Source organism: Egretta garzetta, unplaced genomic scaffold (assembly GCF_000687185.1).
Source record: "Egretta garzetta isolate BGI_Z169 unplaced genomic scaffold, ASM68718v1 scaffold154, whole genome shotgun sequence".
Classification (NCBI taxonomy): domain Eukaryota; kingdom Metazoa; phylum Chordata; class Aves; order Pelecaniformes; family Ardeidae; genus Egretta; species Egretta garzetta.
The window spans coordinates 2,735,344-2,762,191 of NW_009259600.1; the positions used below are offsets into that span (position 1 = coordinate 2,735,344).

The 26,848-nt window shown below is 42.4% G+C and overlaps 1 protein-coding gene across 1 annotated transcript; it reads left to right on the plus strand.

Annotated features, from left to right (window-relative positions):
• The first annotated feature begins 18,088 nt into the window (after positions 1 to 18,088).
• Positions 18,089 to 21,317, plus strand: PLEKHF2 (pleckstrin homology and FYVE domain containing 2). Its single transcript, XM_009638350.2, has one exon. It carries the CDS (start codon positions 18,098 to 18,100, stop codon positions 18,845 to 18,847), a length of 750 nt encoding a protein of 249 aa, XP_009636645.1. The 5' UTR covers positions 18,089 to 18,097; the 3' UTR covers positions 18,848 to 21,317.
• The last annotated feature ends 5,531 nt before the right edge of the window (positions 21,318 to 26,848 follow it).

Sequence of the window (26,848 nt, forward strand, 5' to 3'; positions counted from 1 at the left end):
GAACTCCTCATCGTTCTCGGAGCGAGTCGCCTGAAAAGTCTTGATGTAAAAAAAAACAAAACAAAACACAAACAAAAAACCAAAAGCAGCGGAACCGCGAGTGGTGCGGCTGCGAGTGTAAGGTGCTATTTTTTTGTGTGAAATTCGCATATTTTGGAGAGTAACGTGACTGGTCTGCTTAAGATACATGTGGCATGTAAGCTGTTGTCTGAAAGTGGTTCAGGAAAAGGCAGCCACATGTTTTTCCTCTCGCCTCATTTGAAATACTGCGTGCATAGACGCCGATGTTTATAAATGGCAAAACTGCTCGTCGCGGCAAGAAAGCGATGAGTGAGTCTGCTGAGCAGCGCGTCTCGGTGTCGGCTTTGTCGCCGCTGAAAGAAATGGCTGTAGCTCGAGTTTTGGCATGAAGCGCCAGCACGATAGTTATTGGTAACCAAGATGACCTGTTGTATCCTTAACCGGAGATTGAGAGGATTCCTTTGCCTGTATTTTGGTCGAATTGATGAGAGTGGTTCCAGAAGCATCATTCAGTCCTAACTCGGGCTGTCTGGTGCGCTGAGTTGCTGTAGGGGTTGATGGTTATTTGACAAACACTATGTTGGAGGCTATGATGTTCCCAACAGCTTAAGTTCAGACAAGGTTAATACAGTAGGCAAAGTGAGTCTGAAATCAAACCCACAACACTGGAACCATTTTCAGAACTGAGATTGTTAATTCCTCTTTCTCTCCTGAAATAAAGAGAACTGAAATACTCAGCTTTAAAGTTCTAAGACTTGTATATTGAATTATTTTAGGGATGGCTATCTGAATGAAAGGAAGTACTTAAAGATGGCAATGTAATCAGTGCTGCGATGGTACAGATGATTTGCTTTGCATGCACTCATCGCGCATGTGGAAAGGAATTGGTTCTTTAGCTCTGAAGGCAATATTTTTGCTGCTAAATCATGGAATCTAAATATTGTTGACCAAGTGGCAAATAAGAATCCTTATGTAGTTAAAGCTCATGTATTTAAGCTCAGGTTGTTAAATAACATTTTCCCAGTTGTACTAGGGCTGTGCTACTTACATTGAAACCGGCGGTGAAAGTGAAGCGTTGTGAGCCTGAGTCCCAAACGCTCGCTTCTGAATGTGAATTGGCCGTGTGCCTTTTGGAGTGTCTGTGAGTTCTGCCCTGCACAGAAACCCACACAGAGGAAGTCCCTTAAATGCTAAATGGAAAGTGATGAGTAGAAATTTGGAGCTGGAGAAGCTGGATCAGGCAGACCCTGACACATCACCTACAAAGAAACAATGGAGTAGTTTTCATTAGATTCAGTGATGAAATCATTAGTAAGAGCTGCATTCCTTTTCCTTTAAATTATGGGCTGAGACTTAACTCTGGTATTACATATGTCCCTGGATGAACAGAAGATCTACCTTTAACGTCCTGAAGCCCATTATTTTACAAAAATTATTATTGGTAAAATGGTCGTTGTGACATTTAGGTTTCACTGTTGTGGTTAGTGGATGCGGGAAGGTTGCATCTCTCCTGAGTCAGCGCAGAAAGGAGAGATGGAACTGCAGTTTCAGGTGAGGCATGATATGGCGAAGCTTGGCATATCTCATTTATGTTGTCAAGAACCAAATGAGGGCAATAAAGCCAGGGGTGCTGTCTGCAGGCAGGGTGCAAGCACTGGCTTTGTTACACCTGCAGTATTTTTGGTGATTTGTCTTCACCAAAGAGGGCCAGAGGTGTTAAAGTGAAAGCTCAGGGCCGAAGCATGGCATGTAGATCAGGGAGAGTTGAGGTTTTTAATACTTGCAGGTACCATTTTCTGAAAAAGTGTCTGTTAGGTAAAACATCAGAAGTGGTGGTCAAGCAAACAAATGATGTGCAAGTTTTTGTTCTTAAAGGCCGTTTATTAGTTTATTATTTGTTCATAAAGGCTGTTTATTAGTGGGTGATGTCAAGTAAGGAAACCACAGCGTTAATGATGGATAAATTTCTTAGACATTGGTAGGTAAGAAACTTAGTTAACTTCTTGATTTTTGTATTAAGAAATCAAACCTTGTTCTGTACTGCTTCAAGTTCTAAGGGTATGTTTGTGACTTATTCTAAGCTCTGTTAATGGTCAGGCTTACTCTTCCATGTAATTTTTGTGAATTTATTTTTAATGATAGGTTATGCTTGTATATGCATATTTTACTACTTTCAAGCATTGAGTGATTTGATGGAAGTCTAATAAATGGGATGTTGTTCTGAAAGAGAATAAATAAGGTGCAAAAATGGGCTTTTGAAATAGAACCATGTATTTAAAACTTTCTCCCTGCACAGCAAATGCAAAGTTGGCTGTTGTAGAATAACTTTTGTTTTCATGATTTAGCAGAGGACTTCTTTTTACAGTTGAGGGGGGTGAAAAGCTACTCACTAGATACGCGTGGTAGATTACGTTTACCATACTAAAGATTATTTTAAGGTTGTCATAAGCTATAAGGTGTGATGACAACTGTGTTAGCAAGTACAGTCCTGCAAATTCTGAGCCACATGAGTAGTCCTGTTGAAGTAAATGAGTTTGCTCACATGAGAAGTGGCTGGACTGAGAGTAGTCTGAAAATAAATATTGTTGTGCCTAAGTGTTATTGAACAGAAGAGTACTTATGTTTTTCAGCTTGACACTTTAGTACTACATAGTCAAAAATGAAGTCAGATGTTTCCTTTGTTTTTTTTAAAGTCACATAAATGGTTAAGAGTGCTACTGCCTTGGACGTAATTATGCTTTTTTTTTTTTTTTAACCTACTGGTGATTATAAATAAGGAGTTCAAAAATTCTTTTCAGGAGAGTGGCTTTCTTTTTTTCCTTATTTTCTTTGCATTGTTATGTTTTAATGTAAAACAGTGTTAAGCATGTTGTGTAAGTAATATAGCAGGATTTTGTATTTTTATATTTTGATTTGGTATTTTGTTTAAGTGTAGAAGAAGAGAAAACAGTTGAAAGTCCCAAATTTCAATTACAGGGATGTTCTCTCTACATCTGCCCCCATTCCTGAATGTAATAAGGTGACATATAAGCAGTTAGTTACTGTGTTGAGATACAATCTCTTGAGAAGCTGTACTGATTCAAACAGATACAGGGGGTTTGCTAGATAGAAAGATCAGATACATCACTATTGGCAGCTTTAGCTTTCACTAGGTACCTCTTGTACCTCAAACATATCATCTGGAGGTAACTGTTTTGCTTTTAAGTACTCAGTGTACTTAGCATGCCTTCTGCAAAAGGAAAAGTTGCAGCATGTTCTTTAACATTTGCATTTCTAAAGTGTACATGTAATTTGTTAATGCAAATTAATATTAAAGAGTGTACTGTACACACTGCCATTCATGTTGTCAGATAGCATCTTTCTCGGAACAGTGAGCTGTGCAGGTTAACTTCAGTGCAAACCTTTGTGCAGTTTTCAAAGTTTCCTCTAGATCGTGTCATCTTTGCTGCAGCAATAAGGGCCTAAGAGCAAAGGAAAATGGCCTGCTGGATGAGAATCACGTGGACCGCGAGCCCCTGTGGTATTCTGGACGCTGTTTATTGCACTCGGAGGACTGGGTTGTGCTGAGTGCTCTAATGTCTGTACTCCAAGTGCTTTCCATATGACTTTAAAATGCATCAAACACGTTTGACAAGCAGTAAAAAAGGCCAGTAAGTGCATTTCCTAGGAAGGCTACCCACAGTATGCTGCTGTATTATGGGGTTCTTTCAGGAAATTACTTCTCCCCCCCCCACTCCAAATGTCTCCTGCCTTAGCTGTCAATACGTGGTAATGTAAAACTTTTGAGACTGATTTTCAATGTACTTCTGTTCTGAAAGTTGTGTGTGACAGTGATTTCCACACCCCTGCCCCCCCGCCTCTGCCCCCCCTGCCCCCCAGATTCTGATATAGGTTAGCAGCATGGAGGCACGTGAATTGCCCTTTTTACACACAGGTTGTGGCTGAAAAGCTGGTTGCACTGAAGACTGACAAATTCTGTTTATGGTATCTTCCTTTTGGCTTTTGTTGGTAGCTGTCAGATGTCGGTTTTCTAGATCTTCACCGTCCACCCATATGTCACCAGGTAGCATCATTTGGTATAAAAAAAGGGCTTATGTCCCTTGCTCAAGAAAGAGCAATGCAATGCTTGGCTTATTTATCCAGCAATACTTAAAATAAGTAAATTCCAAATATTGCAGGGGGGAGAGGGGGGGCGGGTGATGCGACAGTGACGGGTCCGTGATTGCAGCAGTTCAGTGATGTCAAGCTTCCTGAAAATTGCAACATGTGGTTTGATTTCAAGCCCCAAGCTGTATTTCGGCTGCTTGTGAGCCCCTGGTTTCTGCAGGGCTGGTGCTTTGTAGCCTGGTGACAGCCCTGCTGCGCGCATGGTTACTGGGGCTTGAGCCATTTTTTGGTACCAATTTGAGCAACTTCTTTCAGGAGGTTTAAATGGTAGGGAGAAGATGCCCTGCAGCCAGCTATGCTTGCCCTTAGTCTGTTCTTGCTGGTGAACTAGTGGTAGAAATTGTTTGGCTTTTTTTTTTTTTTTTTTTTTTTTTGTTGAAGGAGCTAAGTATGTCTGAATATTCTGGTTTTCTACTATAATATTGGAAATACGCAGCAGCAGTGCTTTATTTGATCCTGTTAGGTAGTGGCCAGCAGCCTGGCCTCCTGAAAGTATTTCTACGGTATAATACAGTATAGGGTTGCCCCTCAAGTGGAGATTTCCTAACTTACTTAGGTCAAGAGCAGTAGAAAGTTGAGGTGATTGCACCTGGTCAGAGAAGGAGTTTGAGTGTTGTTGTTTGGCTTGCGTCTTGTTTAGTTTCGTGGAAATGCTTGGAATTGCTGAGCTGGTCAAAGAAACCTCTTTATTGTGCCGCTTCTTTTCCTATAACAGGTTATCTGAATTTAAAGGACACATGCATGTGAAAATAATGAATCCTGATATAATAAAAAATGAAATGGTGATGATGTGGTTATGCTGCTGTGCTTGTAAACTGTGAGACTGCATGGGAAAACTTAGCTCTGTTTTAAAACATGGCTGGCTAGAAGCAAAAGTCCTTTTGTGTTGTAGTAATTTGTAGGAAGTTAATGGCTCTTGCCTAGGTTTGACTGCTTGGTAACTGTCTCTATAGCTTGGTCATGCTATAATCAATTACCTACAGTCTAGTCCTTGTTGGACTGTTAGGAAAATTCCTTAGCTTCTTTCATAATGGTAATTAAAGAAAACTTTTTTTACACTGATTGTTTTAAGTACCTGTGCATAGTAAAAAGATGTAAGCCAGTGAACAGTCAGGTGTGTCACGGGTGTGCATTCATGAAGAAAGGGAAGATAAAACTGTTAACTCGAGGAAGCTCATTTGAACATGTAGATATTCTGGTAGCTCTCAAGTGCTAAAACACGCAGGTGCTCTGAAATCCAGTAGGTGCTGGTTTTAGTGTATACTTGCGTACAAGGGATACACATCAGAAATCCTTCTGTAAATGTTCTCTACTTGTAGGTTAAAGATGCTGCAAGAAGCATGCTGGCAGATACTATCTATTTCTCTCACTGAAGACCAAATCCTCTTTTTCGCATTGACTGAGAGACGGTCTAGCTAGCCGTTCGCAAGTTGCCTCCGTGTGTGCTCTAAATACAGTAATCCATAACAACAAACCACACAACCAGTCTGGTTTTGGAGAACTGCTTGCAAGATGGATTTGGCAACGCTTCTTGTAGAACAGCTGTATCTGGATCTGTTTTTTTCTGTGCTAATGATATCGTGTCCCCTCCGCAAAAGAATTTAAATATGTCTATTTCAAGATTTAAAAGCTATGTCGGTGCTGTGGATTCTCTTCATTGTGCTGGGTTAGCAAAACTTAAGGCAGGATCTAGCATACTCTGAAACTGGTCAGATCCTTTCGATTGGTTTTTCCCGTCCCTCATGCAATGTCCATTTAATGTTAAGTGTGATAGTATTTGTGTATGTCTGGTATTTGCTAGTCCGGATGGGTGCCCTGGTGCTGGCGAAAGGGGCTGCTGTCAGGCTGTTCCTTCACAGGGAGTGTATCGGATGGGAAGGGCACACCCGGCGCCTGTCCAGGCAGCCTGGAAGGGAGGGGTAAGTCACTGCTGCCAAACTGGAAAATAACATTTGCTGGGAGAGACTCTTTGAACAGCTAAACAATTGGAGTAGGGAAACATTAAATTGTAAACAGAAAAAACGTATTCCAGTGTTTGGTATCGCAGCCTGGTCGAGTGATCCTTTAGGCACCGGTCCAAGATGTGAGATTTGTGCCTGCTGGAGCTTCTCGAGCTGGAGCAGGATCCCAGGCTCCTGTCCTCTGCCCTCGACTCTTCTGGCACATCTCTAAGGTGTTGGCCTGTTGTCTGTTATTCTTCTGATGGCTTTTAGCTTACAGCTGTGCAGAACTTTGGAAGGAACTTGAACTTTTGGGGTCTCAAGATTTGCGGAAGCTGGTTTTTGAAACCCTGTTCTGGTGTATGTTCCCAGTATTTGGTTAAGATGAAAGATGCAGTTTATGCGCACCAAAAGCTAAGCTAACCACTGCTAGTGCTCCTAAATACGTGCAAACGGAAAGCTGGAATACTAGGGTATTTTCCCATGATGGCAAAGATTTGATCTGAATATTGGGCTTTTTTTCAGTTAGTTGTTTGTTGGTTAATTTAAAAGGGCATATGTGTTTTATATATTAAAACTATATACTTATAAACTATAGGGGGGTGTGTGTATTTAAAAACATACAAAACCTCATCTGTTTTACTTATACCCCTTTCATTATGCTGACAGCTGCAAGTATTTGATACACCCATAGTTGCCCAGATCTTGCTTTCTGTGCTTTGACAGATGAGTTTGTTGTCAAATTGGAAATGCTGTTTGTGGTGGGTCAGGCCTGCGTGTTCACCTCTATTTGCAGAACTCGAGCTTTTAGGGTTATGTGGCTGTATGTGGTGGGTTTTTTTGTTTTTTTTAAAACTCCTTTTATTCCAGCCATTACCTGTTTTCTACATGCATGTGCTGGCTACCTCCTTTGCATCTTGAAAGGCCTTAAGAATTTTCCTGTCTAAATGGCAGTGGTTTGGCTGGCAGTACTGTGATTCACAAGTGCTGTTCAGAGCTGTGTAAGCCTGTGTCGGCGCTTGGGGAGTGTCTGCTTGTGGGCAGGTGGGTAAGGACACAGCGATGAACAGAGTTTAGGAAGTTGCTCCCTCTGTTACTCCAACCCTTGACTACCAGGTGACAGAATGGAGAACTGTGTTATTTCTTTCCAGCAGCAGCTCTGCCTCTGTCATGCAGGAGACAAAAATGATATCAGCTACCATGGTTTATTACCGCTGTCAGGCTTCTATTTATAATAAGCAGCTGACTTAATTAAAAAGCTGGATTTCTTACAAGAACGTTGCTCCTGTCCTAAGTGAGGTCGCTCTTCTGCCCTAAGTGTCATTCAGGGACTCCTTCCAATGAAGTTGCATATGTGGGAGAAATACGACGCTTTCAGGTTGGTATAGGAATGGATTGAGGCTCTCCCTATCATGTACTTTCCCGTGGTATGACTTGGTTATGACTCTTGATCCTGTACTTTCTTCTGGTATGACCTTGTGGTATGAAACTCTTCAACACTCTGGATTTCCACCTTTCGTATTTTCTGTTACTGCCAAGTGGGAGAAGGTAGTGTGAACTGCTTTTGGACTCAACAGTTCTGGATTTCTGTGTCTTTTTAATGGGTGCCACACGTTTCTCGCTCGGAGCAGGGGTGCCTGCATTATGGCACGTGGCGTCATGTCCAAGGCGGTTCCTCTCGCCCTTCGCCTGGGGCTGGCTGCAAACTGGCTGAACTTGTCTGGTGGGACAGCCCCCTTCCGGGGTGTCCTCTGTGATTATTTAGCATTACAACTCAGGATGTGGGGAGCTAGTCTTTCTGTTTACAAGCAGGTTAAATTGGTGTTCTGTTTCCAGCTGAGTTTCATTGTGTTAAACACCAAACCTCGTGAGAAGCTCATGTGCAGAACTTGGGTGGTTTTGCCTGCATACAGCAGCTCAGGCAGTGTGTTAAGTGCTCAGCAGAGTAGCTTGGACAGTAAAACAGTATTGCTCTGCTCTTGCTGTGTTAATACATATGCTGCTTGGCAAAACCGATAGTCTTTTGCTAAAAACAGCTTCCTGTACCCAAACTAGCTTCTGAGTGGGTTGGGGAATATCAGGTGATCTCTCTGGAAATTATCTCCATCCTCAAAATGGAATTGTTCTTTCTAGGCATTCCTAGCTCAGTTGGATAATGGCTATTAAAAATATTGAAGAATAATGCACTTGGCCATGCAGGTTTGATAATCAAGGGTTTTTTTGTTGTTCTTAATCTAGAGTCATTTACATTCTATGAGCAATTCTTACACAACTGGTCAATTAAAGGGAAATGGCAATCCTGTGGAAGTTGGAAGTTAGAGTATACTAAAATTAACTGTAGTGTATTGAAAGAATTATTAAACTGTGAGATGTTAGGCAGTTAAAATAGGGATTTCTGTCTTGCACCTTCAGGAAGAGTTTTAGTGGGACTAGACTTTTGTCAGTTGTCTGCAGCAGTTCAAAAACAAAACCCAAACAGATCTGTCTGGGCTGTTATGGTAATTATAGGTTTATGCTGACATCTGACCAGACAAATGCATGGATTTGCTTTCATGATGTTTTTGGACATGACTAAATGCTGGACTGAGAAATAATCTAAAGACTTCTAAAATATTGGCCAGGCAGGGGTCACACGGTTGTGCACAGTTGTGCACGGGTTGCACAATACAGAATAGTGTGGTTGCTGTTAACATATTTCCACCATGATTTCTGTGAGCCTGTGGCCGATGCCAGAACATAGCCAACAGGTTGAGACAAATGCCAGGTTGAGACTGCTGGTTCGTACCAGCAGCAAGGGAGTGAGTTAGCTCATTTGTGTTTCCCCACGCTGCAGCCATTGCTCCACAGGCTTGCGCAGTGCAGGGAGCCCTGTCTTCACAGCGGGGAAGAAAAAAGCAAAAATTACATTCGTGTAGGAAATGTTACATTGAGAATCACAGAAATGAGAATTGGAAGAGGTCCACAGTATCATCTATTCCACTTTCCTGCCATTGTAGTATTGATTGATGCTTACACAATGTTTTCTCTATAGCGTTTGGATGAAAATGTCACCAGCATCTTTGCTTCCTTAGAGTAATCCAAAGCAGCCTTGGTATTGCCACCATCCTTTTCCCGTGTTGCATCTAGCTGCTTTTTTGACTTTAATAAACGCCAATAATTAATAAGGGCGTGAAAAATGGTGCAAAGAGGCAACAGCATACATTGCCTTAAGGCAAAGGTAATACTTTCTTTGTAAATCAAGTCAAAGTGTCTGTCCTGTTACTGGTACCTTTCTGAATGCTGCAGCTACTAACCAGGTTAGTCAAAAGTGATTCTGGATAAAAACTGTGTTGAAGAAGTTCAGAGGGATCTTACTGCCTCCTTTCCTGCTGTCATCTCTGCCTTGATATAGTCTCTTTAATCTCTTGATCCTTCTTATTTCCTTGCAGTGTTGTAGCTTTTTGTTATTCTTGATATCCCTATCTTTCAGATATCATGAGGTTATCCTCTGCATCCTTGCCAGCTAGTTACAGTAGCGATAGCAAGGCAGTTTGTTAAATGTGACAGTTTCAGGAATACTTTTATGAAAAGAATTATTAGAGAACTGCTCGTTAGAAGGCTGTATTTCTCTTTGAGTGACAGTGGTTGTCTTATGTTTTAAATAGCATCTGGGACAGCTAGCTCCAGCACTGTACAGGCATTTAGTTGTTACTGTCATGTCAGCTTTTAGCAGTGATAAAGACCTTTAGAAAGCGTTTGTCATGCTTGTGTCTCCTCTCAACACAGCATTTTTTGGAGTGGAATTTCTCTTAATTTCACTTAACTTCATGGTCAAATTGGTCTTTTTACTGTTTTATAAAAAGCAACTGGCGAATAATGGAAGTGCACAATTGATATTAAAAACCCCTGCAGTTGTTATAGATGTATTTAAGTAACTGTAAAATATAGAATGAACTGTTAATGAATTCATGAATGGGTTAATGGATACTTAAAACTTAATTTTCCTCAATATTTTATTCTACATACTGAACGATAGAAATAAAGTTTAATTAAATACCTCTTGCTGGTATTTCTGTATCATCTTTAATCCAGCTCTTGTTAGCACCTTTATGGTCCTTGACAGGTAGGGCTGACTTGTGCATGAACACTTGGATTCTGATTGCTGCTAACCTAAGTGCATAGAAAGCTTAATTTTGCCAACAAAGATGACAGCGAGGCATTCGGGACAAGCGATGGTATCATCCTTCTCTGTATGTATTGAAGGAGGCTGTGTAGGAGGTGGGACTAGCGAGGCCAAAGTAAGATTTTAAAACTTATGCTGATTTCTCTTCTGACCTGTATCAGAAACTTAGAGTATCTGCTGCGCATGTGTTTAGTTCAGCAGTTTTCCACGCTAAAACTTTGCAAAGCATTAGGCATTGGTAAGTTTCCTTAGAAAGGTTGCACTTCAGAAATTTACACTGTGCTTTACTTGGCAGTGGTGCAAAAAGTCAAGTGTTGCTCTTAAGAGCAATACATCTAACATAATAGAGATTAGAGTACTGTATTACAGTACTGAGATGCCTTCATAGCTGAAAGTTTGTCCACAAAAAGTGGTGATACAAGAGTTTCAGACAGAGCTTTAAATGAGAGGGATGTATGAAGGTTCTGGGTAACTTAATTGTGTTTATTCAATTGTAAGTCAAATTAGCGTGTCTTGGTTGCATAGGCAAAGTGCAAGAGGAAAGCTGAATGAGCCTGATGTGATAATGTAGTGTATAACAATTGTTTGAAACCTATTACTAAAAAAGACTATGTACTAAAAGACTGATTCTCCATGATGAACTCTTTTTAAGGAAAGTGTGATATTTTTTCCTCTGTAAATCCAAAAGATGAGTCGTCTTACAAACCAGTCACTTAATGCACATTAGATATCTGGTCTGCAGATAGTCCTTGTCTGTCTTAGGTTTACAGTTTTCTTTTTTCTGTCTTGTAAAAGTTTTACTGATCTTCTGTACCTTACATGTATGGAGCCTTCAAGTTGTGGAGTTAGACATGACAAAACCTGGAACTTTTGCCTTTTATTAAGTGACTCTAAACAGAAACTTTGATTATGAAACATGTATGTTACCCTAGGCAAGAAGGAAGATGGGTTGGTTTGAATGTACCTGATGGGATAAAAGTTGCTGATGTCTGTATGTGCAGATGCAGGTGTGAGAACAAGGGCTCTGTATGACAACTGGATAATTAGTGGTTTGAGTGGCAAGGTATAATGTACTTTCATTTAGATCTGCTATTTCTACCTCTTCTTTCTTGTGTTCCTTTTGTAGTCCTCTGTTTCAGAGTCTTTTCTGTTCTCTGCATTTGCTTTACTGCAACGATATCTAGATCTCATTTCATCTGTTCTAATGGGGTCATCAGATACTGTGGTTAGTCACATTTTTTTTATTGGACTTGTGTTACTGAATCTGGCTTGGAAACATCCAGGACCCGCTGCTGCTTTAGGACTGGATGGGCTGCTGTGTAGTCAGTTTGAGCTCTTGAACTCTTTCCAGTGGCTTGAATACACTTTTTTTTTCTTTTCTTTAAAGCTGTTACCTTAACTGTGAATGTACATAGGATGTAGGCAGCTCATCCATTACTGATAGCATGGCTCTGAGGAGTCTAGACTGCTTGGTTTGTATTAATGTAATGTGGTGATTGTAACTGTTAACAGCCTAATTGCTAATTGTAAAGATGATAGATGAAGTGGCAATTATGGCAAGGCCAGTAGCATTTTCCTCCCTTGAAGGAGTGTTGAAGAAAAATAATGCTAAAAATTAGATGCTTATTAATTAATGCTTGTTAGTGGGGACTGTGTACTGGACAAGACGTGTTTTTGCCCAGGCCAGAAAGTGATGGAGCACTGCTGGTTTTGCTGTATTGCTGAAGAAACTTGGGAATTCGGGTTGTGTCCCTCTCCTGCATACCTTTTGTGCCTGTCCTGCAGTCTAAATGAGTGCTGGTCGTGATGGTAGTACGCAGTGAGCTGGGATGAGGAAATGTTTTTGTTCTGAACTGTATGGAGGCTGCATCACTGTGCCATAATAGCTTTTTTAATCTCATTTCTCCCCTCTAGCAGCTTTGTGTTACCTATGGTTCTGCTCTGTGGTGATCATGCCAGCTGCTACACCACAATGTAGTAGTAGAAGACTTCTCTGGCAATGTTGAATCAGGTGTAGCTATGTCAGTCAGGATTGCTTTCTTTTTAGTTGACTCCTTAATGTCTGTCTTCAACTACAGCTATTCTTTTGTGCACTTTAGTCTGGCCTCTATCAAGAGCAGAGCTAGCATATAAAACAAACACTCTCCTGTTTTACATAAGACCTGTAGAAGCATAGAGTCCTGGGAGAGCATCAGTTTGGTCACCAGGATACAGTGGCAGAAAGAAACAATTATGTGGGAAGTGACTCGTCCATGCACAGCAACCCCAACAGAATGATTTTCCTGGTGCAGCAGTCTGGAATGTTAATAACTGTACTAAGTATGTGACTTCCTCAGCATGGGTTGTGTTTTAGGTGAGTGGGTAACTTGTTAGTTCTTCAAAGGTTTCAGTAACATCTGTGTTTGCTCGCTGTGAAGAGGACTGTTCTTACCAACAGGATACAAACATAAAACTGGAGTGAAATAGGGGAGCAAGAAGATCTTGATACCGTGTTAACAGAATTATTATTTTTGTAGAAGCTGCTTGTAAGTAAAAGTAGAAATAACTTAGCGTCAAAGACGCTCTACATATGGTAGAGGAGTTGAGGCTTTCTGTGTCATGAAATGTTTTGTCACCTTTAAATAGCATATTATGCTACAGAGATGAAAGCCTTTGCCCAGCACCTTCATCGTGAAATGGGCTTATTGAGAGCGTGTGTGTGAGGAGGAGGACAAACTGAAGGTATTGAAGCATTTTGAGATTTGAGATTGATTTATTCAGAAAGGCTGCTAAACCCTGCTCATGGTGCAGCTCTGCTTAGCTAATTTTTCTTACAAGGTGATCTGTTTATTTTTACAGTGTTTTGACTAGCAGCTAGTAGTATGCTGCAGTCTGGAAACAGAAAATTAATCTGCTGTGATGATGGTCCTTATAGTCAAATGGAGGAGTCCTTGCATAAAGGCCTGGAGACCTTTGGGAGTTTGTGTGCAAAAAGTGAAACTGGAATCGAATGTGTTAAAAGTCTGAACAATAGGTTTGAGGTTTTTGACTTCATAACATCCATAAACCAAGACTCTGTGTAAGATGTTCCCGCTCTCCCCTTAAGTGGAGCTGTCTAGTCTGTCACTTTGAAGCCCATGTTTCTGGTTTATTCCTCACTTGCTTTGGGGAAGATTTGGCGCATGTTTTCAGCAATTTGCCATCACTCAGGAATTGCTTGGTTTGATCAGGTCTTGGGGACCATAATCCAGTATCTGCTTCTTATAGTCACCAACAGTAGAAACTTCAGAAGAAAGTTTTAGCTGGCGGAGAGGAGGATATTGCCACCTGGTTCCAGGGTATGATCTGTTATCTTTTACAATATATCTGAACATGCATTAAGAAAAGGTTCTTACAATTTTAGAAGACTGGTAATGGATAACTTTGCATAGCAGTAGGACTGTGACATCTTGGGGTTCAAAGTTCCTTTGTGTGTCCAGATGATGTTTTAATTTAACATCTCCTTGGTCTGTGTGCTCATGAGAAGGCTGTGCACCTCTTCTCCTAGCTTTAGCTCTTGTGACTTAGGGATGGCTTCTCTTTTGTATTCCTGGTCTGTTTTTCCCATGTTTCATTATTATTTGTAATCTTGATGCTTTCCAGGTAGTTTATCATGATCCGTTTCTCAACTTCCTTTCTTAGAAAAGTCTAGTGAAGGTGAATGAGCATTAGGGTGCATAAGATTTCAGATGGATTTTAAATTTTTAGTTCTCTAAAAACTTATGGGAAAAATGTCAGTGCTTGTGTTAAAAAGTCTAATCTATTAGTGTGGGAAAATACATTTCATCCTCTTGAAAGGTGGAATAATCCATCAGCAGCCTGTGGCTTTTACTACCTTAATTGGGGCTGGTAGGTGAGAATTTGATGAATGTTATAGACAAAACTTTCAAGCTAGAAGAGATACGATTATCTTGTCTTTCTTAATAGTCCTTAACTTGCCTCAGATTCTTGCTTTAAGTCCAGTAAGTGACTATTTTCACAACAAGCTGAAAGTACAGTCTTCAGCACAAGTTCTGGAGTCATGTGTCTTGGTTTCAAGCCATGATGATTATTAAACGATCCTGGTTAGAGTTGTTTTCTCTTAGGTTGTCCTAGAGAACACTTAATTAAAACCTTTAGCCTTCCCCCCCCCCCCCCTGTTTGTTGGCAGGGAGCGCAGAGTGCGCTGAGCTGGGGTTGTGGATCAGCGAGGGCTTCCTACAGTCGAGGGCGTCCTACAGGTCGCTGTAACTTCACACCCAGAGCTTGCTTCCCTGAAACTCATCAGTATGATTGTGGGGTTTGGGGGGGGGACGGACGGGTGGCGGACAACACGGGACCATGATGACACACGCTTCTCCCTTGTGGACTAGCAAAAGCATTTAATTTGCTGTAACTTGCAGATAATTCGTATGAAAATGTAAGTTTAGAAGTAATGCATATTGATTTAGTACCTGCAGAAAAGTGTATTCTCCTGGTCTGTCCCCTTTGCACTCTGCTGACTGACTTCCTTCCTGCTTCACAGGGAACATGGGGTTACTGAATAACTTTAGACTGACCCTGTGACTGACTCCTTGCTTTCTAGGTCCAAAGTGGCTGTTGGTTCAGCTTCGGCACTGGCAAAGGTTGCTTATTGCTAGTATGTTGTTAGATGGGAATATGGTTATCTGGCAGTTAATGGCAATTAACCCTCATTCCAAATCCTGGGCTTTGGTAGTCAGGCACCTGAATTTGATTTTTGAGCCTAAGACTACAGCCAATATACATCAAAATGTTCCTAGTTTATCTTTTGCATTCCCTCCTTAGTACTTTCTCCTTGGTAGATAGAGAGATAATAGCTGGGACAAGGCAGTAGCATTTCTGTGGAGTGGCACCTCTGCATGAGACAAGGCTGTAGTAGAAGTGAAGCCGATCGCTTACCTGAAGAACTCACTCTGACTTGCCAGTGTTGTGCCTACTTGCCATGTGGCAGTAGGTAGTTGGAAGGTGTATATTTAAGAAAAAAAAAAAGGTGGCTAGATCTTAATGCTGAATAAAACTTGTAAAGGTGGGAATTGTGTGTGTCCATGTGTGTAAGTTAGGAGTGGTGCTTTGGAATGCTTGAAAGGAACAAGGTGTCTGTTGGAAGGTATATTTTGGATATGCCTGTATAGTTACAGCATTTAAAAAAAAAATGAATCTACTGAAATAAGTTAAGTCTTCTGCTGTTCTCTGGGAGGAAAATAAAATACTGTAATACTTCTGTTTATTGACCAGTTTAAGCCAACTTACTTTCTATGCAGGGCACTGTCTAAGCACCTCCCTTCCTATCCTTCCATTCTCTCCCTCCACTGCAGCTCTGCTGCCAACCCCTAAAATTCTGGTTTGGTCTCAACTTGATCAGCGCTCTGATGTAATTCACTGTGTAGCTTTTGTAATGGCACAAGGGAGCAGGGGTGGGGGTTGCAGATAGCATAAATTGGTATCGCCACAGAGGGAAACAAAGCAGAACCGTATCAGCTAAGTTTGGTGCTGCAGAAGGATTTAGGGATTTAGTACAGTGTCCGTTTGCAGGCATGTCTTAAAAGGAATGATGGACAAGTATTTGAGAACCTTGACAAGAGTAACGATTCAGAAAAGTAGGGCTGGTGAAGGAGATGGAAATAACAGGGGTTTTTTGTTGTGTGTACTTCTTTTTCCCTTCTACTTGGACTCTTAGTCTTGTCTCTAGAGATAAGTAACAACCACTTCAGCCCTCAGAAATCTTAGTGAAGAAGGTATTGATGGTTACTCTGAAGAACAAAAAGAAATACTTGGTTTGCAGCAAGGATGACTTAAGCTTACTGTTAAAAAATACTTTCTAACTAATCAGTTGGGGAGCCGCTGGTCAAGGTAATGGAGGAGGTCAGCCTTTTTTTTTTTTTTTTTTTTTTTTTTAAGGTTTGGCTGATACCTGGTGGAAATGGCATAGGTGTACTTGCTTGGGTGCCTTGGTGCAGCACACTTAAATCTCTCGAACCCTTTTTATAAGTCAGTTTGTGTTTTGTCTTGACCTTCTGCAGATACTCTCAAAGCAGTAACTTACAAGTTATTTTTTTTAATCACACTTAACATGAGGCATGTGGATTTGTGTAATTGTGGGTAACATACTTATTTAGATGAGGCCTGATGAGAGATTTCTTTGCCACCAATTTTCTGTCAACAAGTTTCATCCCTGTTTCGTAAGGAGGTATCTGAGCTTTGATTTATAGGAAGGAGATTGACTGGATCTGGTTATGGCAGAGCAAGAGAGTCTGGGCAGCATGAAGTCTGAGCCTTGTTTCGGCCCAGTTTCATCTTGGTTATAGGCTGATGCTGTGTTGATGGCAGGCAGCATAGATCTAAAAGAAAAGGTAGGTGAATGTAGAGGACTTCCCAAACTGGGGTCATGTTGGGAAATGCAGGTAACCAGCACTGGAGTATTTGCTACTCTGTTCTCCTTCAGGCCTGTTCAAAGCCGTGGTTTCTACCAAAGGGTGTTGTGAGCATCAGCCCTGCAGTAGCTGGAAAGGAAGGCACGGGAGAGCTGTCTTCTGCATGGTCTGGCTGTAGTACTCGCCTCTGCCAGCTGCCTCGCTGCTCTGTCAAGCACACGGTTCAGGTTCATGGCTGTACTCAGGAGGAGCTTGGGGGGAGCAGGTCTGGATTGGACTGGCAGGGGTTTCCTCTGCCTGACTTCTGCCTGCGAAGCTCTAGGGTAAAAGATAGGCTAAAGAGTGGTTTGCCAAGCTATGAATCACTATAGTAACTTGTTGTTTTCAGTTCCCTGTTGGATGCTGTAGGAATCTTAACCCTTATAAGAGAAAATCTTACTTGCTACTTGAGGAAGGACGAGGGGCAGTTTTCATCCGTAACTGGAACATAGCAACTACAGAGTACATCAACTTCCTGAAATACGAAGCCGCCTTGCCTAAACTTCCAGCCGGTGCAGCTCGCTTAGTCTTTCTCAGGAGCGGTTGCAAGCTGCGTGACTTGTCCTCTGTGCTGGTCTGCCTGTGTATGTCGCCTGATCGTGACTGTTGCAGATGTGGTTCGAGTAGGCGAGGAGGGAAGGACTGTGAGGCCCCTGCAAAAAGAAGGCAGCAGGAAGCAGGCGATGGGCCGCCAGCCATGACTCGTTCCTGGCTCAGGAGTTTGCCATGAAAGCGGGTGGTGGGGGGTGCAAGCTGCAGCTGTACAAAATGTTTCTAGTAGGTAGATTTGTGGTTTTGGCCTGTGATTTAAGGTTTACGTGCTGAAAAAAGAGCAATGCTGAACTTGGGTATGGTGGTTTTCCTATGTGAACATCAATTATATAACCTTTGTTTGTCATGTTAACGCTGATGTGGATATCAAAGCTGCTCAGTTAAGTTGATGTTTCTGTCAGTATTAGAATTTGGAATGGTGGGTGATTACTTTCTTTTGCCATCCAGAGAGTAGGTGCAGGAAGATAAACAGAGAAATATGAGCATTAAACCAGGATGCAGTAATGTTACTAGAGGGGATGCCTCCTAGGCTGTTGCCAGAGGCTCTCAAGAGCAGTGCTGTAGGTGCTGTCTGTGTGATAAAGATAGCTGTCAGCTGGGTGGAACATTTTTGCTTTCAAAAAAAAAGACTAATTGGTTGCTAAAAATTCTTAGGTGTTAATACTTATTTAAATCTAGCCCAAGTTGGTGCCTCTGAGCCAGTGGGTTCTGTAGATATTTTAAGAAATGCGGGGTTGGTACCTTCCTTGGGAAAGGCTGCTGTTGAATTAGTCCTGTTCTAACAACAAACTTTTTTTTTTTTTCTAATTTTAGGATACTTGTGAAAGATGGTGGATCGCTTGGCAAACAGTGAGGCAAATACTAGAAGAATAAGTATAGTGGAAAACTGCTTTGGAGCAGCTGGTCAACCTCTGACTATTCCTGGTCGTGTTCTGATCGGAGAAGGAGTACTAACAAAGCTGTGTAGGAAGAAGCCCAAAGCAAGGCAGTTCTTCCTGTTCAATGACATTCTTGTTTACGGTAACATTGTCATCCAGAAGAAGAAATACAATAAACAGCACATAATCCCACTGGAAGACGTTACTATTGATTCCATCCAGGATGAGGGAGACTTAAGGAACGGGTGGCTTATCAAGACACCAACAAAATCTTTTGCGGTTTACGCTGCCACTGCTACAGAGAAGTCTGAGTGGATGAACCACATAAATAAGTGTGTCTCTGATTTGCTTTCCAAAAGCGGGAAGACTCCTAGCAATGAACACGCAGCTGTCTGGGTACCAGACTCAGAAGCCACTGTATGCATGCGCTGTCAGAAAGCAAAATTTACGCCTGTCAACCGTCGTCACCACTGTCGCAAGTGCGGCTTTGTTGTGTGCGGGCCTTGCTCTGAAAAGAGGTTTCTTCTCCCGAGCCAGTCTTCCAAACCTGTGCGCATTTGCGACTTCTGCTATGACCTTCTTTCTACTGGGGAGATGACTACTTGTCAGTCCACTAGATCAGACTCCTACAGCCAGTCACCTAAATCATCTTTAAATGATGTATCTGATGATGATGATGACGAAGACAGTAGTGATTAAAGACCAAACGTTTTTTCCACGTGTTGCAATTTGTGTTTTGAACCATATGGAGCTGCTTTTAGGGAAGTCTGTAGCGAGGTTCCTCAGAAAAATCCTGTTCTAGCCATGAAATATGCCTGAATATCTCCGACTGCGATGTGCCTCAATCTATGAATTCTCTAGACAATAGGTTTTTCACTCCTCTGCAGGGATAGACTGTTGCAAATGTTACCAGAGTATTTTCCAACTTCTTATACTTGAGTTCTGTCTAGGCTAGACTTTTGTGGAAGATTGGAGAATAAAATGTACTTTCTTAATTTAATAACCCATACTTCCTAATGTTTCATATTGATATGTTATGTGGGTTTTTTCAGATACGGGGAGGAAAACTGTAAGCATGCATGGAACAGTGATGTTTTGGTTAATCCCTTAGACCATCTTGTTTTTTTAACCATGGTATGTAATAAGTTGGAATGTGACATAACTTACAAACTTATATGTCACAAAAGTTGGAAATTGTCTTGTTTTGCTCTTATTTATGACTTCCTATGCCAAGCAGTGCCTTGTACCAATTGTGCTGATTCAGGAAGAAACAAACCTATTCTATGTTGTCTGTATTTGCCTGATGCTGGTATCTGCGAGATTGTTGGTGCTATCGAAAAATAACTGCTGTGTTCAAAGTGGAGCTTTGACAAGGTCATAACTGTACCCTGCAGTGGTGATGGAGATCCGCATCGCGTGTCCTCACCCGTGCAGGCAGACCCGAAGACTCTGCAGATTCCCACAGGCTTCAGCGGGGTTCTCCTTGCAGGAGTCGCATTGCGGGTCAGGATCTTGAGATGAGAAGCTTAGGGTGACTCTTCACAGGGATTTATAAGTTGGTGGTTTGTTTTTTTTTTTTCTTTTCAGAACAGTTTGAGAGTTTCAAATTTGGCAAATGCATACTGAAGTTTTAGTAAATAAATATAGATAGCATTTGGATGTGGTAGCCTATATATCTTTGGAAATAATTCCCAAAAATGACACTAAATCGTTCCTTAAAACATTGGTGAGAGGGTTGGGTTTGTTTTTTCACCAGGAGTTTTATTGGCTTGGTTAACCTCGTATTTTGAACAAAAAGCCTGTGAGTATCCTTATAAAATTGGCTTTCCTTTTTACACAGCTGACCTCAGGATAAATGTGAGATGCAAGTTAATTTCGTTCTAAATGTACACCCAGGACCAAGAAAGATGTATTTAAGAACTGTAATGAAATTGTCAGTGCAGAAAATGTCTCTACCATAGTATTCATTTTTACTTTTAATAAGTTTTTGAATACAGAAATGTCATGTTCCTATACAAATGTAAAAGACTTGCAAAGACATGTTAAACCCCCAAATGCTATGTTTCTATATTTTTATAATGGTAGTGTCAACTTTGAAGCAGAAAACCCTTTTTGAAATAGTTGTATGAATATAGTAGCAACTGACTTTATAGAAAAAAAATGTTAAACTTTTGTATCTCTCTAAGTGACAATTTCTGCACTGTTTGCCTTGTTTGGCAATAATTGGGTTAAATATTTATTGAATAAACAATCGATGCTGCATATTGCACTAGTCTCCCATTCTGTATGCTGTAAATGTCAGTCATAATTGTTTTATAAAAATTAGCAGAGCACTTAAGCTGTAGCCCTCTGTGTGATTTCTGGTCGCTAAAGATGCACTTAGTATCTGCAGGGAGGCACTCTACGTTAATAGACTGCAATACATTGCTTCAGGTGAAAATTGTGTTAATATTTTTAGCTTGGGCAATTTCTAAAAAAAAAAGTCTAGTGGGTTTTTTTTCCTTTCTTTAAAAGCACTGAAGAGTATTTGATCTGCTTTGAAATAAACATAAAAAGGGGAAAACGCTCTCTGATGGAGACTAGGGACCAGGAAGATTGTGTAAAATTGCCAGATAAGCAATAAACACTGGTATGTACTCAAAGACACTGCTGAAATACAGAGTTCATATACCTATTCCTTGAAAGAAGAGGGACTGATGACCTGCAGCGGGGGCACATGGGCTGTTCTGAAAAGGCACTTTCAGCTAATAGTGCTGACTCTCTTTTTTACCTCTCTTACTCAATATTTATGTTTCAGGAATGGAGACTTGTCAGCTTCGGTTTTTCTACAGAATCAAAGTACAAACCTCCCTTGTACATACCTTCTAACGACTAACAATCTTCTTCCTCATGCAATTGCTTCTTCTTTCTTAAGCTGTCAAATATTAACTGGTCTTGTTAAAGAGTCCATCTCCTTGTGTGCTTTCCCCCATGGTTCTGTATGCTGTGCTTGCTTCTCAGCACTTTCTAGGGGGTGCAAAAAGGGTTGACGAGAGTTAGATCACATCCTATATTTTGCAGAATGTTCTTGTACCTACTTCAAATATCTTTTTATCTGTGAATGAAACTTGCACTGTGCTGCACTGATCCCTGAAGCTGTAACCAAACCAATGCGTGGGGGGGAGATTTTTAACCTGAAACTTATGTATATGGCCCAAGCTTTTTGAGAAAGCATTGGGGGGGGGGGGGGGGTTTATGGTAATACTCCTATCCCTCAGTTGTATTTCTTTAAAACTTTACAAAATGGACTTAACATCGACTTCTCTTGTACTTACCAATTCCTGAAAGGGCTCATTTCATACTTTGTAATCTTGTTCTGTCAAATTATTTTATTTACAAATATATGGTGTAGCTTCAAGTCTATGTGTTTAATTTTCTTTAACTGGGGGCCTTCAAGGGTGACAGAAAATAGGGCGGCTGTTTTGGGTTTTTTTTCTGACGAGTCTTTTAGCAGCAGGTTTATTCACTGTCAGGAGGGATTAATAAACTGGGAGTATAAGCATACAGGAGGAGATGTAAGACTAAAGTGGAAATAAATGTGGTTATGGATTTAAAAAAAAAAGCAATTTATGCAATTGAGAAACCGTTTAAAACAAGGATGACCGAGCATGTTGCAAAGTTGGTTTTTGTTGGACCAGCAGCAGCTGGGCTGGAGGACCCCCCACGTGCGGCAGGGTGCTGAGCAGCCCAGCCCCAGTGCCGCGGGGCGTGAGACTCCTCACTGTGTCAAACTGGAGAGTAAGTTACTGCTCTTCCCAGAGCTTCTCTGCTCTTAAGACCTTGAAAGAGTGATTAAATATGGTGGCTCTCCATATATTCTATGTACTTTTTTGGTTTGAGGTGGTCTCAGCCTGCTCTTTTTTTTTTTTTTGATAAACTTTTAAAATCCAGTGGAATGAAAGCAGCAGCAGTGCCTGTAGTCTCTCTTGCAAGGCTCCGCAGTCAGCTTCTGCATTGTAGAAGATGCTGTATTGATATTACCTACATTGAAGAAAGATGTACTTTTTAGCAGAATTTGCGTTTTGCATGCTCTTTGCTGATACTTCATAGTTCGTTTGCTGGGAATATGAAAGGAAAGGGAAGAGCCTCTCTGAAGGTTTTAATTGGAGCCTGCTAATTTTAGCCTCTGCACCTAAACTGCTGCTGTTACCTTCAGATAAAGTAGACTCTTTTCCTTTTGGGTTTGATGCAGCTGAACTTCCTGTAGCTAATGAGTAATCTGTGAGGGTCAAGTGCTGTTACTCAGCTTAAAATAAAGTTCTTAAAAAAAAGAGCAAATGGATCAAGGAGCGTTGAGTTTGCAGCCGGGCTTTTACCGTCTCTCCTCTTACAGGCGGATTATGAAAATGCCATGCAGAAACCCTGTGTTTCTGTGGGGCCTTCCCCCTGGGGGATACGCTTTAACTAATCTTTTAATGCAAATGGAGTGGTGGTTATCATCGCTGCTGGTTAATATTTAAGTGGAAGCAGATTATGGATCGTATTGTGTTTTTTTGTATTTCCCTGTAGTTTCCCTGAACCGATAGGAGAATGCCTGGTTCTGTTGGCAGATACGCCTGGAATAGAGTCGGAGTACTGATCTTACATATTTTTTTTTTTCCCCCTAGTAGCAAATTATTGTAGTAAATATTAGAAAGTGTCTTGGCTGTTTACTGCCTTTCATTTGATGAAATCTGAGCTACTTGTTTGTGCCTGCAGCCGGTCTCTTGCCAGCGCTGGCTCCCGTGACTTGTCCGGTCGCTGGCGCTCTCGCCGGGAAGAATCTCTGCTCTGTTCCCTCGCCGTGATCCCGTTTGGAGCTGTCGGGTCTGCCGTACAGCGACAGACACCTCTGCTGTACTGCATCTGGCTGAAAGTACTCTTCAGCTCCATCAGGAATAAGAAGTCTGAATCTTGATCTTCAGACTGGAGATTCATTGTTCTCTTTCTTTTTTTAATGGTCTGTAAAATACTACCTGTGCCCAGAGTAAAAATCACAACGCTTCAGCTGCGCTTGGACGCCTTTTAGGATGAAAACTAACAATATGAATTGAATTGACAGTGAAATAATCTGCTAAAGAGCGGGAGGCGTTTCAGGGTCACTTAGTGCATCTGACTGTTGGTTAGCCTGCCTGAGTGGAATATCATTCCATTGGGATGAAGTTTGAAATTTATAAAACTTGCAGCTACTTGTATCTAGTATTAAGAAACCCCACCTTGGGCTAATTTCTGCAAGTATAAAAAGCTACTGAATAACAGCGGCAGCAAAACCTAAGGTGATGCAGAGACCTGATTCCACCCGCCCTGTTCTGGGTCATTCTCAGTTACACAGAGGGTAACTGGATTAAATGGTGAGGACATATCTAAAAGAAACCTCCTTTAGAAATCCTTTTACACAAGATGATACCCCCAGCTGAAGTCGTGTTCAGGCAGAAAGCAAGAGCTCATTTTATTCAGATGTTCTGAGGCATAATGCTAATGAGTTCAAGGGCTTAAATCTTTCAACAGTCAGGTCTTCATCTTTTTTGCTACAGGTGTGAGTGGCTTGCTAGCAATTCATTTTGGCTTCTGGCTAGACATACTATTCAGATTTTTGTCTCCAAAAGCTGTTGCCTGTATGCAAATGTCATCATCCTCTGTGTTGTAGTAAGAGTCAGGACTTTGCTGGCTGCTTTTTACAGAGCCTGGCACTGCTGTTGAGCACCTCTAACCTGTGAGTTTGTGATGAGTTTGCCTAATGTTGGTGGTCTCTGAGAAAGCTCTCTAGCAGCGGAGGGAGGGGACTGGTCTGCTTGAAACAGTCAGTTCCTTCTGCTACCTCTTTGCCCCAGTCCGGATCTCTCTCCAGAATGACAGCTCCAAAATTACCTGGGACACCTGCTTCTGTGTATATAAATACATAGGTAGAGCCATTTCCTTCCTTCCCCACCTGGCTTGCTTCATGCTAGCCTTATCAGGGCATCGGTGAACAGAGTTAAACCCAGTTGGCAGATGGTAACAAGCGGTGTCCCCCAGGGCTCAGGTTTAGGCCCAGTTCTGTTTAACAACTTTATCAATGACCTGGACAAGGGATTAAGTGCACCCTCAGTAAGTTTGCAGATGATACCAAACTGGGTGGGAGTCTCAATCTGCTCGAGGGGAGGAGGGCTCTGCAGAGGGATCTGGACAGGCTGGATCGATGGGCCGAGGCCAACTGTATGAGGTTCAACAAGGCCAAGGGCCGGGTCCTGCACTTTGGTCACAACAACCCCATGCAACACTGCAGGCTTGGGGAAGAGTGGCTGGAAAGCTGCCTGGCAGAGAGGGATCTCCGGGTACTTGACAGCCGCCTGAATATGAGCTAGCAGTGGGCCCAGGTGGCCAAGAAGGCCAATGGCATCCTGGCCTGTATCAGGAATAGTGTGGCCAGCAGGAGTAGGGCAGTGATTGTCCAACTGTACTCGGCACTGGTGAGGCCGCACCTCTGAATGCTGTGTTCAGTTTTGGGCACCTCCCTACAAGAAGGACATTGAGGTGCTGGAGCGTGTCCAGAGAAGGGCAACAAAGCTGGTGAGGGGTCTGGAGCACAAGTTTTATGAGGAGCAGCTGATGGAACTGGGGTTGTTTAGGCTGGAGAAGAGGAAGCTGAGGGGAGACCTTATCACTACAACTACCTGACAGGAGGCTGTAGCGAGGTGGGGGTCGGCCTCTTCTCCCTGGTAACGGGCGAGGGAAAATGGCCTCGAGTTGCTCCAGGGGAGGTTGAAATTGGACATGAGGAAAAACTTCTTCACCGAAAGGGTTGTCAGGCTCTGGAATGGGCTGCCCAGGGAGGGGGTAGAGTCCTCCTCCCTGGCGGTATTTAAAAGAAGGATAGATGAGGTGCTTAGGGACATGGTTTAGTGGTGGGATGGCAGGGTTAGGTTAACAGTTGGACTTGATGATCTTAAAGGTCTTTTCCAACCTGAATGATTCTATGATTACCCTGGAAAATAAGATGAATAACGGAGGGCTGAGCCTGCCTCTCCTGTCTGACAGGGATGATGTGAGTGCTGATGTGGTGTCACGACGGGTTGTGGGATGCGTACGTGCGTGCCAGGAGTAAGGAAGACAACACAGCTAATTGCTGCACTGAGGAAACGAACACACTAGTGGGTTAACATTGGAAAGTGGCTTAACTGGAAGGAAAGATCTGGCATCTTGGTCTGTCATGAGCACGCAGGGTGCTCTGGGGCTTACTGCCAGACGCAGAAGGAAAGGCAACCAGCTTCAGTGAGAATGGGCCTTAGAGGGCCTGTAGTCTGCTCTGAGGCTTTTCTTCTGAAGCTAAAGTTACTATTTTAAAAAAAGAAAAAAAAAGCCTGTAATAGTATTGCTCATTTCGTGCGCCTGGCCTGATCTTTATTATATATAACTTGGCATTTTGAGTAGAGGACTCTTAGAGGTTGGAAGGACCAACCTGGCTTTTAAACAACAGAGTTGTGTGATGTACACTACTGTTGCAGCGCTGTTAAAAATGAGAGGAGGAACTCATGAAGAAGCCCCTTTTGAGTACAATTCTCTTTTGGCTTTTCGTGAAATTACTGCTGTTGCTGGTCAGCATGTACAAACTAATGTTGAAAAGTGCAATGTGTGATCCTTAGCCTCTGCAAATGCAGATGTGTATTTTTGGAGACGGGTAACTTCCCACCATGCTGTCCTAAAACCATACATGGGGAAGGAACCATGCCTTGTCTGAAACTCCCCATGCCTGTCTGCCCTGGAACAGGGTGCCCAGCACTGTTGGCTGCTCTGCAAGAGCTCTTAAAAAATGCTGGGAGCTCTTTTGCTGTCTGGCTGTGCCTCTGCAAACCCTACCTGAGCTGGTGAGGGGGTGCGGGGAGGATCACCCCGGGGCACAGACATGTTTGGGTGAAGTTTGCAGTTGGTTAGCAGAGGGAGTACAGAGACTGCGACCCGCTCGTAGTGGCAAGCGTCGGCATGTCTTGTGCATGCCACCTGGCTTTGGTCGGGTAGGTGGGGCTCGGCAATGAATACCTGGCACGGAAGGTGCTGCCTGAGAAGCTTTATCTGCAGTTTCTGTCTTGGATCCAGAACTCTTTGGCGGTACCTCTGTTAACAGGCTGTTTCGGTTGTGTCAGAGGTGCACGTCGTTGTCCTCCCGCTTGTGCAAGCATCAGTGCCTGGCGTGCAGGTGACTACTGCCCGAGGCCAGCCTCTGCCCCTGCTGGTTTTGTGGCTGGGGGTGCTCATTACAGCATGTGGTGGCAAGCTAATCAGGGTTAAAAGGGACCTTGTTGGGCCACAGAATATATATAATGCGGTTGCTTGCAATAGCAAGGGACCAACAATGCCACACAACGTCCTTTCTGCTCCTCTCTCCTGTGGGCTGCCGGACCAGTGACGTGAGGCCAGGACTGACCTGACTCCTTGGCTGCAGAAAAATCTGTGAGCTGTTCTCTCTGCCTCACCATACTTGTGTAAACTGTGCCCGTCTGCCTCCCATGTGAAGTGGGTCACGGGATGGCTGAGGCTGGCAGGACCTCTGGAGGTCATCTGGTCCAACGTCCTGCTTGAGCAGGGCCACATAGAGCTGATTGCTCTAGGTAGTGTGTGTATGTGTATATATATATGCACACATACTGTATAGTATATATAGTATATATACTATATATATATTAGAGATAGATAGAGTTGATTGAC

Bases quoted from the DNA above. Each gene is read 5' to 3' on its own strand.
- PLEKHF2 (XM_009638350.2), top strand. From the start codon at position 18,098: ATGGTGGATCGCTTGGCAAACAGTGAGGCAAATACTAGAAGAATAAGT.